We start from the raw sequence: 12722 nt of genomic DNA, 5'->3' as shown, positions 1-12722 counted from the left end.
TTCTTGAATGCTACTGGAATAGTAGCATCTCCTAATAGTATAGTTATTTAGGTTTTCATTTTGAATGTCAGATGTTAACTGACTTGTTTTTCATAGAAAGTTAATTATAACTGGATATGGAACACATTTTCTCTTTTGAGTCAAAATGGTCTAAACTTTCCAAATTTTCAAGATGGATAGAGGATAAGGCGGCTATACAGGGAATCACAACACTAAGTTATAGATGCAGGTCTTGCCTTTAAGACACCTAATGATGTACAAAACATGGATGATACCAAAGAATTTATTGTAAATGTAGTGGCAAATACATTGAGAATAATCATCATTAAAAAGGAACTAGAAAATTACACACATTGAAAGTATGTGCTTTTTTTCCCTGCCACCTGTATGTTAATGGCTTGTACCAATATTTTAGGTAATGAAATACTTATTGGGATGGTCCATTTTCAAATATTTTCACAATTGCATCAACTTTGAAAGCAGTTGGCCCCGCATTTCAGTATCAATTATTTTCTGTTTTTATCAATTCTGTAATGATCTGTAGAATCTTGTCATCTGAATGAAAGTAAAAAAACAATAAATCCAACACTGGTTAATTTTCTAATGTGTACAGGAAGTATACTTCCATTACAGGATTTTTCTCAGATTAGAATACAAAGTTAACAGCACCAATGTTTACTCTAATACTAAAGACACCTAGAAAATATTTATTGCCCTACAAATATTATACTTATACATACTTCAACAAAAAGTTAACATTTATATAAGGTTCAGAGATGTGATCTAAACTGTTACTTCTTTATAAGGAAAAAGTTCTTTATAAAAATTCCTTTAATAAAATAAATTTCTCAAATTCTTCACTTAGCTGAAATATACTGAAAGCACTACTGACTTTTTCACTTTCCTTATAGTGCGACAGAATTTCCATGGAATAGGCAAAGAAGGAACATTACTGGTCTCTCCATGTTTAGGCCAAAGGAAACAAAAAATTCTAACAGGGAAGTCTCTTGGAGAGGTGTCAATGGGAAGTAACAGGCTTCTCTACACAACAAAGGGATCAAATAGCAACTGAAATTGACAAACAGAGCAAAAGGTGGCATTATTTACTAAGGTTGTATTAACAGCTGCTTCTACTTCCAAACAGTTCTAAAATTGTGACTTCCTAAGAATCTCATAACCACTCTTATAAACTGGTAACTATCAGGACTGTAAGACTGAAATTCTACATTTATACTTAAACTTCAATGCTTTACGTTTCAGTGGTTGCAAGGGGAGGAAGAAGGAGAAGAGAAAAGAGAAAGAGTGGAGGGAGGGGAAGAGAGGTCACTTGTTGGAAATGGAACAATGACTTATCTAGAAAGAACCATGAGTTTTAATTTAAAGAGGAGAAAGTGCAAAAAAAAAAGCACAAGAGCAAATTCAGTTAATTCTTTTTCAAAAGTGTTAACCGAATAAAAGATGACAATAATAATGACCATTATTACTTATTACACTACTACTATTAGTAATACTACTAAAAGTAAAATGTTATTGCTACTACTACTAACAACAAAATAGCCACAAGCCTCTGATGGAGGACATCTGGGACAGGACACTGGACCCTTGAATTTTTTTTTTTTTTTTTGTAACTGTCAAGATGATTTGGCAAGTCAGGAAAATACTGCATCAGGCTAACTGGAAACTGAAATGCCCATTTCTGATTTCTGCGGAAGGATAATGTATTTACTTTATACAGGCTAATAATTCTGCATTTATAAGAAATACATGGTAGATAAAACAAACTAGGATAAACCTAATAGGAAGTCCCCAATTTTTAAAAAATATTAACTATATCACCAGTTTACTAGGATGCTAATAGCAAATTCTATGTTCAGTTTTATTTTCGTGAAATGGTCAGAAGTTTAGAAGCAAAGTTCAGAAGAGTTAGGAGCAAACTAAAAGGCTCTTAAGAGAAAAAGTTGTGAATAATCACAAATTGTCTATGAGTTTGATGGAGTTCAGCATAAAACAAATTTTACTAATTGTTTTTTGGCAGCAGTACTGGGGTTTGAACTCAGGGCCTCACGCTCGCTTGCTATGCAGGCACTCTACCACTTGAGCCACTCCACCAGCCCTAAAATGATTTTATTACTTGGAATTGATGCCTTCAATGTGCTACAGTGCACTCCAACATTAAATTGTGATTTCTAGAATCAATCTTTCAGACTTTGTCTTGGAAAGTTTTTCCACACATTGATATGTGTATGTAGTTATGCATACATAACTATAATGTCTTCCACGTGTATATGCTCTTTCACCTACATTACAATCAAACACTTACTTTCAAGGGACATCTTTGGATTTTCAAGCTTTTTTCTTAAAACAGAATCAATGAGAACTCTTAGTTGCTTGAAAATGACAGCTATCTTTACTGGGGCCTGTTGAGACAAGATGACAAATTGGGTAAAGTAAATCAGGGGACTATGACTGTGTTTAAATAAATCAAGGTAAGCATACATATCTGACATATGATCTGCCTTAGAACATCTTGGTTTTTAGTATAAAACACAATGGGGAAAATATGGCCAAATTGATTGGTAGCTAAGCTATGCAAACTTCTTGATTTCCTTACTTAGTTTGATATCATTTCCCCAAATAAAGCAACTATTATTATTCTGTTAATTCTTTTACATAAACTCTGTGGGAGTCAAGCCTGAAATTTTTGGGAGGGAAATTTTTTTTAAACAGCTTTCTTTTTTTATTTTTTTAGTTTGAGCTATGACGTCAAACCACAAACATACACTCAATGTTAAATATCTAATTTCAAGTTTGCAGAGTTGTACAACCATCACTACAACCCAACATTTCTACCACTCCAGCTTCTCTGCATGAACCAAATAAATTTTTAAATTACTTCTCTAGTCCTAGACACACAGCTATCATGGTATAGCATAACAGAATGCTGGTCAATGTTGATGGGTGACAAAGAAAAAGTTAAACTTATTGCCAGCAATAAGCATAGCTTGGTCTAATTTACACAGAGAAGAATGTATTAGAATGTATTTAGAAACTATACATCTGTTTGGTCTCTGCATGGGTGGCTCAAAGCAGCAGAATGAACAGGAGTTTTGCAATTGACAGTATTAGGTTTGGATCTTGCTCTACCATTAGTTAATTCATGTAATCTAAGAAAGTTATTTGTCTCTATAGAAAGGAGACTATATTTGGGATAATCCATATAAAATTAACTGTTGATGTACTTGACAGGTATTAAATTATAACTGTTACTGACAGCAAACATTTTCTAATAGCAATGTAATTTGATTTTTACATTTAATAGATGTAAACCATAAAGGCAAGCTAAAATAAGGAATTTGTCTACTTTAAGTCATATCGGAAGAGTTTATGCAAATTTCAATAAAAAAAAAACAAAAACCCTACCCCAATAGTACTGGAAGTTGAAAATTTTTATGTAATTAGTGAAGTTATTTGTACTGTGTACCTGAAAATAGATCCAGCCATCAACAGAAAGAAGACGTTCCCGGTGCTGAACTTCTATGTCACCACCAAAAAGCAAAACTGGAAAAGGGGTTATTAGGGTTGTTTCCCTCAAAAACACTCTGGCATACCTTATCTACATAAGAAAAAAAAAAAAGGGAAAAAACCTTCACAGTCTAAAAATACAAGAAATTTATCTGTTTCACGTAAGCATTTTTCTATAATTTGGTACTCTGCATTTTCTAAAGCTATGTTTTAACTCCCTTATGTCAACTTAATAATTATTATTATTTGTGTATTAAAAAGCATTTTAAATATCTGTAGGACTGAGTTATATACCTTTGACCACAAATGAAACTGTGTATAAGCAATTTTATAATGTTATTAAATAATGTTAATATAAAGTTATGGTTAAGTTTCAAAATTTCTGGTTTCTAGATCAATGTTCAGCTAGTCAGTAATTTCCTCTTCTTTTATGTTTAAAGATATGTTGGGAATTTCCAAGTCAGTGCTTGAAACTGTGAATTCTTGTTACTTTAAAGGTCAAGAAATATAATGGAGGCACTATTTTAATAGAGGGGAAAGAGATATGTTTCAATTTGACATGTTCTCTTTTCTTCTCATATTGCCTTAAAAATGAGTCGTTATGAGGTAAGTAACAAAATAATCCAAATATGTAGAGGAAATGCTATCTTAATTTCTACAGTATATTTAAAAAAGATAATGGAGTAGTAAAACAGGTGCGATTCAAAAAGTTGATTATCATCATCTTAGGTGACACTGTGACTCAAAGTGTGGTCAAAGTAATAGTTCCACTACTTCATCTAATTTCCCCCTATTTGGAAATGGAACATACAACATGTCTTTTTTTCTGAGACAACTTTTAGTGAAATATTCAAGAGAACTGATATGTTATTAACTAGTATCTATTTGCAATAATTGCCTTTATTCCAAGTAGATAAGGTTATGGTCAGAGTAGAAATCTTAACATTTTTTGCTTATTAAATGAAAGAGAAGCTTTTTTTTTTTGGCTTTGAGAAACTAGTGTTATCTATTTCAAATATGACTAATAACAAATAGCTCAATTTAAGAACTAAATGAAATAACTGTTGGGGCATCTTAACTTGTTATGAATTTCTACAATAATGTATTGAATACTGGAATTTAAGAATTAGTTTACCTTTTCCTGGTATAAGAGCCATCCATAAGTTTGTAACTCTCGATTCACAGAGGATGGATGTACTTGTGCTTTGCCTTGAGCTGTCTCCACAACACAAGCCAATTTTTCTGTGACATCCACTGACTTTGTATAGATTATCTTTCCCACATTGTCATACAGCCCAGCAGTCAATACAGCTTTAAGAAGGGCAATATCTTGGAAAGAGAGGGTCTGAGAGGCTCTGTTTCCTTCCCAGCTGGTAGAAGTTGTGGAAGATGAAAATCCTGCAGCCTTAACCAACTTTATTAATTCTTGTTTTACATCCTAGATTGGTTTATGTTAAAAAGAGACATAATTATAATTAATCAAAATAGAGAATTTTACAAATAATCTTGTAATTTGTATTACTATTTCCTATAAAAATAGATGGGATGCCAAATTATTATTTAGTTGACTATAGCACTCAATACTAGGGTGGAGAAAAAAAAGATACGTGAAAAGTCAAAGATTAAAGTCGAGGCTTCTTACCACCCACATAAGAATGTCTGAGAGCAATAAAAATGTGTCTGAACACATTTTCATTCACTTTATCTACTACTAGCTCACTTAAAAAAATATTTTTTTGACATTTTACTCAATGGGGATGGTGAAAAACACTGGGAAAGAATTACAGAGGAATCTTGATTATACAGCGCAAGAACCTTCTTCATTTGTCTTTGGGAATCTCACCTTGATTTCCTAAAGAACTCTTGCAAGGTTTATTATGGCAACTACATTTAATCTAAAATTGTGGCTTAAAATATTTTTCTATCTTTAATAGTACTGATCTACTACTACAGAAAAGATGAGCATATTTCAAAGTACACAGGATACAAGTAATTAAAAGGTGATGTTTACACTTAGGATATACAATAGGCTTATGGTTTGGGGCTTAACAGACTGATTACTGGGGAAGAAAGACCAAGCAGCTGCTGAGACACTACAGAGTTGACAAAGAAATCTAAAACCTCAGGGAAGGTGAAGAAAAGGCTCAAACAAAGTGGGAGGCAATTTAGAGGTTGGGGGGAAACTGAGAGGAGACAAAGGAGAAACTGCTAACTTGAAATAGTCACCTTTGGGCCAACTAACTGGAATATCCACATGTAGAACTGCAGTCAGTTGGACCAGAAGTGGCTATTTCCAGCACAATTTATCTGATTTCTTCAAAAAATAAATGACAAATAGGAAAAAGATGAGAGAGGGATAACTGTAGGCTAACTACAGACTTAAGGGATATATTAACAAACTTAATGTGTGGTTCTTGTTTGCATCATGACTTGAACCAGCTGTAATACAAACTAAAAAAGACATATGAGCTCATTGAGAATATTTAAACACTGTATATTTGATGATATTAAGGGATTTTTTTAAAGGTATGATAATGTTATCCTAGGCATCCTTTTTATCCAAAATGAACTTATTATTTGTCCATCTGACTCTACCTTAGAGAGCTGTATTAAGAATTACCTCTAGGGTTAACAGTGATGTTCTATTAAGAAAGTTCCTCCGGCAATATGTGATTTCAGAACGATAGCCTCCTTCCTGCCGTGCTTTCTTCCATCTAGGTAAATAAAATGTCAATAAATGAACAAAGCTTACCATGTCCTTCCTAAGCTTTCTTTTTCAGAGGTAGTGACTCAAGAAAAGTTTGATTAAGTTATAATCATTTAAAATAAGGGGTCTTGCTTGTTGCAGCAGCTACCTTTATGTATAAGTTTCAGTTGTAATACATTTTTAATTTTTTTATAGTAAATTATTAAATTACTTTAAATATGAGAAATACACATATCTAATAATACCAAATATACTGTTTTTAATTTTAAGAAGGAACATAAAACTATGACCCTCTAACATAGTTATAACTTGGCAGATGGAAAAAAAAAACCTAAGTTTAAATTTTAAATGTATAATTTTAATGACAAACACAAAAAATTTAAAAAGTAAATAACCTCAGGTAATTGTTTTTTATTAACACCCAGATTATTTCTTTACCCAAGAAATGCATTGTAGATGGTCAGGTGGTCTGAATCTGCCATAGCCAAAGCTGACTTTGCAAGATCTGCTTCATCTTTTCGACCAATTGGTGTAGTGAAAGGAGACTTCTCTGTCATAACTGCCGCTAGTGTTGCCTAGTCATGAATAACCAAATAATTTACATTAAAGAGGAATACACTCAAAGCTGATTTGTAAAAGAAAGTACATCATGAAACAATCGCATTTTAAGTTCTTATTTTCAATACATTTACCATGTTTGACCATAGCTAACTTATAATTTTCATTATTAAGTAGTTATGGTTTCATTTTACAGAACTGAAAAAATGTGCTACTTTATTTTTATTACTTCTGGGAGGTACAGAAGTAATAGCACAAGAATCAGAAAACAAAACATTAAAAAATTACTTTATAGCCTGCCATTGAGTTAGAGGTAATTTTAGGATTATAGCTTAGTAATCTTGACTACTAAATTTCCATTGACTGCAATGCCCTTTAAAAATTAGTTAGTTGGGTTTGAGGTATAGCTCAGTAATAGAGCCTCGTATGCATGGGACCCTGGGTTCGACTCAGAGCCATTAAAAAAAAAGTCATACCAAAAATGAATAGGATTACACAACTATCTTTTTTTTTTTTTTTATAGCTTTCAGATAAACTATAACAGAGGTTTTCAGGTTTTGGTTTTTGTTTTTTAAACTTAACATAAGTCTGGTGAGTACTTATCTCTTTCTTTTTTTTGGAGTGCTGGGGATGAAGCCAAGGCCTCAAGACGGCTAGGTAAGCACTGTACCACAGCCCCATATCTATTTCTAATATTCAAGAAAAAAAAAAACAAACAACTATAGGAATAAGTTACACTCTATCATTTACTTATTTATTTATTGGTGGTACTGGGGGTTTGCTTTCTAGGCGGGCACTCTACCACTTGAATCACCAGCCCTCTATTATGTTTTTAAAAAAAGTCTTGGTTTGTGCCCAGAAAGAGCTAGATAAAGTAGGAAAGGTGGAACTACAGACACTGCAGGAATATATATGTAGAGATTCAGACAGATATACAGAATTTGATAATTCTGAGATCATCTGAGAAAACAGAACTGATAATTACTGGCTAAGAGAACTCAGAAAAAGAAAGTTTTTGATCCTACTTCTCAAAAATCTATGGTGTTTAAAACTTTATAAGAATTGTATATTATTCAATTATGTAAGTACTTCAAGTGTGCTATCTTATAGCAAAAATCAAGCCAAATTCACAAAACAGTACCTATGGTATACTTAAGTAAATAAATGAATAGATTTTTAAGTATATAAGTATAAAAAGTTAAACATTAAAAAGTCATCACACCAGACATGGTGGCTCATGCCTCTATATAGTCCCAGCTACCTAGGAGGCAGAGATGGGGAAGATGGTAGTTTGAGGTCACCCTAGACAATAAGCCAGGCATGGTGGTATATGTCTGCAATCCCAGCTGTGCAGGAAACTATAGGTAAAAGGATCGTAGTCTGAGGCTGGCCCAGGACAAAAACAATAGACTGTACTTTAAAAATAACTAAAGTAAAACAGGGCCAGGGTGTGGCTCAAGTGGGAGAGCAACTGCCTATCAAGTGCCAGGCCCAAGTTCAAACTCCAATACTGCTAAAAAGAACAAAATATCTCACCAAGCATTCAGGTCCCCTGGGTCTTAATGTTATTATAGGTATTCTCTTTAGTTAAAAAAATTAAAAGTTAGAATTATTTCCAAATGTAATAATTTCCTAGCCAAGTGATATTTAAAATGAAGTGCCAGCAGCACCATTTCACTTACCACTGGATCAAGACAGCCAAATATGGCACCAAAAATAAGCATCTTGCCAATTTTGACATTCACAGGTAAAGCTGCAAGGTGTTGGCCCAATGGAGTCAGCTTAGGCTCATTTAATTCACAAGCTCCAATTTTTCGGAGTAAATTCATTGCATTGCTGATTACTTGAAGCTGAGGAGGGTCTAAGGCTTTGGACAGAAAATCTTCAGGAGAACCAAGGTTACATTTCTGCAGAATGAAAAAGAAATGATAAAATTGGTTTATGATCAGAAAGAATTAACAATACCCAAAGAAACAGTATTGGAATTAAATTTTGAGTTCAGTAAAATCATTTTTTTTTTTTCTTTCAGTACTAGGGTTTGACTCAGGGCCTATACCTTGAGCCACTCCACCAGCCCTTTTTTCTGATGTTTTTTTTTGAGATAGTCTCATGAACTTTTTGTCTGGGCTGGCTTTGAACCACAATCCTCTTGATCTCTGCTTCCTGAGTAGCTAGGGTTACAGGCGTGAGCCATGGGCACCCGGCGGTTCAATAAAATCTTGAGCAAAGAGGGTAAATGTGTAAGGTTATCCTATTATTTTTCTTATAGTGGGGTGTGGTGGCAGTATGTTATGTCTGGGGACAGGAGTCAGCATGAAGATGAACTCTTCCAGTCCACATTTCCAGTTTCTTCTTTTATAGAGTCAAAAAGCTAAGAAAGGAAGGGTATTTCCTTGGTCCAGATCAGGGTTTTGAAGTCTCAGCACTACTGATATTTTGGGCTGGATAATTCTTTGTTTTAGGGAGCTGTGCTGTGTACTGCCAGATGTTCAAAGCATCCTTCATCTCTACTCACCCAGTTATGACAGACAAAAATGCCCCAAACAATGCCACATATCCCTTGATAGGCAATATTGCTCTCAACTGAGAAGTAATAGTCTAAGTGTCTAAGGCAAAAATCAAAGAGAAGATTTTCTTACAAAAAGTTGGGAAAGACATATTAAGAAGAAGAGTAAAATACTTGAAAATTTAAGGTTAAAAATGTTTAGATCTTCATTTGTTTCTAAAAAGGGATAAGAAACAAAATAATTCATCTGTGTTCCTTTGGCATTACCATAATATGAAGACATAATTCCTCCAGAGGTACACGCAAGATTTCAGGAACAGAATAGTCCATGAAGCCTTCAAATCTGAAAAATAAGATGATACACTATCAGGTCTGTCCTCCCAGTATTGATTTGTGAGTTTTAAATTTTCAGTGTTATGCCATACCTTTCTCTTGTGTACATTCGAAAGCAGAAACCATCTCTGACCCGCCCAGCTCTCCCCTGGCGCTGCAGAGCACTTGCTTTACTGACAAAAGTCTCAACCAATGAACTCATCTGACTGCTTTCATGGTACCTAAAGAAATGTTTCAGAAGAGAATATGTAGATAATTGACTTACATCAAAATTGGAAAAAGCTGGAAATATTTAACTCTTAAAATTAAGTTGAAAACAAAAAAAAATTAAGTTGAATATAAGTTAAAAAAAAGTCCCTTATTATTGTGGACAAACATTTCTCATCCCACTTTCTATTTAAATAACATAGCAAACATTGTTTACTAAAACTCATACTACCAAATTAAAAACTCTGGTACAAGAAAAAAAAATTCTTACTGAATTTACCCTTTTTCAAAACTAATGTGACCAAGGTTTGTTTTTAGTGCAATACCTATTAATTTTGTAACAAGAATTCTTTAATAGTTTAAGAAGTGCTTGTCAACATTACAATTCAACACATCTTTCAAAAGACAGAGTTAAACCCTGAAAATGTTTCTTTTCAAGATATAATCAGGAATTAATTTCCTATTGGATAGTTATCTTCTCCAAATATTACTGTCATTTCCTAATACAGGAGATAGTGTATGTAGGTTATAATAAAGCACTGAAGGTGGTCTCCCCTATTCATAAGCATTAATGTACTTAACAAAATGTTAATCTTTTTGTTAAGATTGAGCTTAATTTACCTCTTATATTCCAGTTACTAGTATACTAGCACTTTTAATTATGAAATTTTCATTTTTTTCCATTTACATATGAAGAAATTAATGATTAGAAAGTTTATATTTTTCTCAAGATAAAAGAGATTGAAATGCAGCTCTGACTTCAAAACCCATGCTTTTTTATTATAATCCCTTAAATAATGCTTTTGCTAAATGAATTATTTTATAAGCTAAAGAATGTATAAAAATTTATGTTGTGAAATTTTTTTCAGATAGCGCTTCTCTAAAAGTAGTACCAACTGGCATTAATTATGATAAAATCTGTAGTATGAAATTCTAACATTTATTCTCAGACATTTTAAAGTTTCCTATAGTTTTTTTAAGGCTTTTTGCTTTGAGCAGTAGTAGACATTTGAGATTTTCCCTATATGAGTCTGTAATTCTCTTAAGAATTCAAGAGCCCCAAACTCTTTCCAGGTGAAAAATGTTTTGATTTGGGAAACGTAAAACTTACTTATTTTCTTTTGTTCTTCCAGTGTCAATTACAAATACAACATCTGGGATAGTGATACCTGTCTCTGCAATATTTGTTGCTAAAACAATCTGGAAAAAAAGGTAAAACATTTAGAAAACTTTCAACAATATACCATCATTTGAAATTCTTTAGGTAGAGCTGATCAATTTTTAAAAGTGAATTTCAATTTTATTTGCAAACATTTACACAATTTGTTATTATGTAATTTTGTTTTATAGTTTCATTAGTTCAGCTTATTAATGAGATTAGTTATAGATTTTTATTACAACACAAATATCGTTCCCCTAATTCCAGTCATTTATTTAAAAATGACAGTAGTAGAATGGGAAACTGTGTCAAATAATAGAGATAGTTCATTACAAATTTTCACAATTATTAGGGAAAAAAAATAGCACATTACTGAGAAGAACTGGGTTGCTGTTCTGGCTCTATTACTTCTAAGATTTGTGGGCTTGGGTAAGCTACTTTTACCCCTGGGCCTCAATTACCTGAATTGTAACTTAGGAGGTATACTATTTCTTAGGAATAGCTCTAAAAATATTTGTGTGTGTGTGTGTATGTGTGTTGAAAGATGTGGGATTTGAACTCAGGGCCTACACCTAGAGCCACTCCAACACCCCATTTTTGTGATGGGTTTTTTTGAGATAGGGTCTTGTGAACTATTTGCCTGGGTTGGCCTCAAACCATCATTCTCCTGATCTTTGCCTCCTGAGTAGCTAGTATCTAAAAATTTTAAGTGATAGTTGATAGTGTCATTTTTTAATGACATTGTTCAATTCTTAGAGATAAAACTCCTAAATTCTAGGAATATTCATTGGATATTCTAGGAATATCCAATGAATATTGTTCTATTTAATATTGGATATTCTAGGAATATCCAATGAATATTGTTCTATTTAAATACTGAAGGACTACTTTTCTTAATCCTTTATCCTAGGAAATGGAACCTACAATATTAAGAGTTGAATGGAACTTACATGATCGTTGTACTTCAGTAGTGTTCAATTTTTTTGTTGTTCTTTAGAGATGGAACTCTTTTTTTTTTTTTTTGTAGTAGTGGGACTTGAACTCCGGACCTTCACCTTGAGCCACTACACCAGCCCTATTTTTGTGAAAGGTTTTTCAAGACAGGGTCTCATGAAAATATTTGCCTGGGCTAGCTTCAAACTTGTGATCCTCCTGATCTCTGCCTTCTGAGTAGCTAGGATTACAGGTGTAAGCCACTGGCGTCTGGCTAGGGGTGGAACTCAACAAAACCTTACAGGGAATCCTGTAAGATTCAGAGATCAGAGCAGTCTCAGGATTCCTGGAGTTCTCAGAGCAGTTAGAAAACCATCAGTTTAATCTAACCTTTTTTAAAGAGGACAAAGGTGAGGGTGAGTTATTACAGCTGCCAAAGGCTAACAGATAGTGGCAGTTTATTGACTAGGACTCGGCCTTCTGCACTATTGTCAGGCTCTTTTAGACAGCTCTGTGTTCCCTAATTCTTACATTGTGCTTTTTCTCTTACTGAGAAAAGGTTCAAAGTCAGAGAAATTCTTTGTAATGCATCTTTTCATTCAGAACCTGGAAAAGAGTACGCAACGAAAACACTGGTAGTTCTATAATCTAATGGTCTAAGTACTGTCAAAATAATCAAGAATGAACAGTCTTCCATAACCTAATAATCTATGTAGTATCAAAATAATCAGGAATGAAGAGAGGGGTTGGGAATGTAGCTCAGTGGTAAAGCACACATGCAAAAGGTTCTGGGTCCT

At 33.4% G+C, this 12722-nt stretch overlaps 1 protein-coding gene across 2 annotated transcripts in view; it reads right to left on the bottom strand.

The window, feature by feature from the left end:
- Nucleotides 1–267: 267 nt before the first annotated feature.
- The window catches only part of Dhx29 (DExH-box helicase 29), a 37600-nt gene continuing 25145 nt past the window's right edge, over nt 268–12722 (bottom strand). Inside the window, exons 18-27 of one of the 2 annotated variants that reach the window (XM_020171981.2) lie at nt 10945–11033; nt 9719–9847; nt 9561–9636; nt 8470–8694; nt 6668–6804; nt 6143–6236; nt 4658–4960; nt 3482–3613; nt 2321–2417; nt 268–555 (exon numbers count right to left, since the gene is read on the bottom strand). In XM_020171981.2, coding sequence (XP_020027570.2) covers nt 503–555; nt 2321–2417; nt 3482–3613; nt 4658–4960; nt 6143–6236; nt 6668–6804; nt 8470–8694; nt 9561–9636; nt 9719–9847; nt 10945–11033 — 1335 coding nt within the window. In that variant the 3' untranslated portion in view covers nt 268–502. Of the gene's footprint in view, nt 556–2320; nt 2418–3481; nt 3614–4657; nt 4961–6142; nt 6237–6667; nt 6805–8469; nt 8695–9560; nt 9637–9718; nt 9848–10944; nt 11034–12722 lie in introns of those variants that run through there. The other variant, XR_012449176.1, reaches the window with a different exon arrangement.

This window comes from Castor canadensis, chromosome 6 (genome assembly GCF_047511655.1).
Source record: "Castor canadensis chromosome 6, mCasCan1.hap1v2, whole genome shotgun sequence".
Taxonomy (NCBI): domain Eukaryota; kingdom Metazoa; phylum Chordata; class Mammalia; order Rodentia; family Castoridae; genus Castor; species Castor canadensis.
This window is presented reverse-complemented; position numbering and strand designations above follow the sequence as displayed.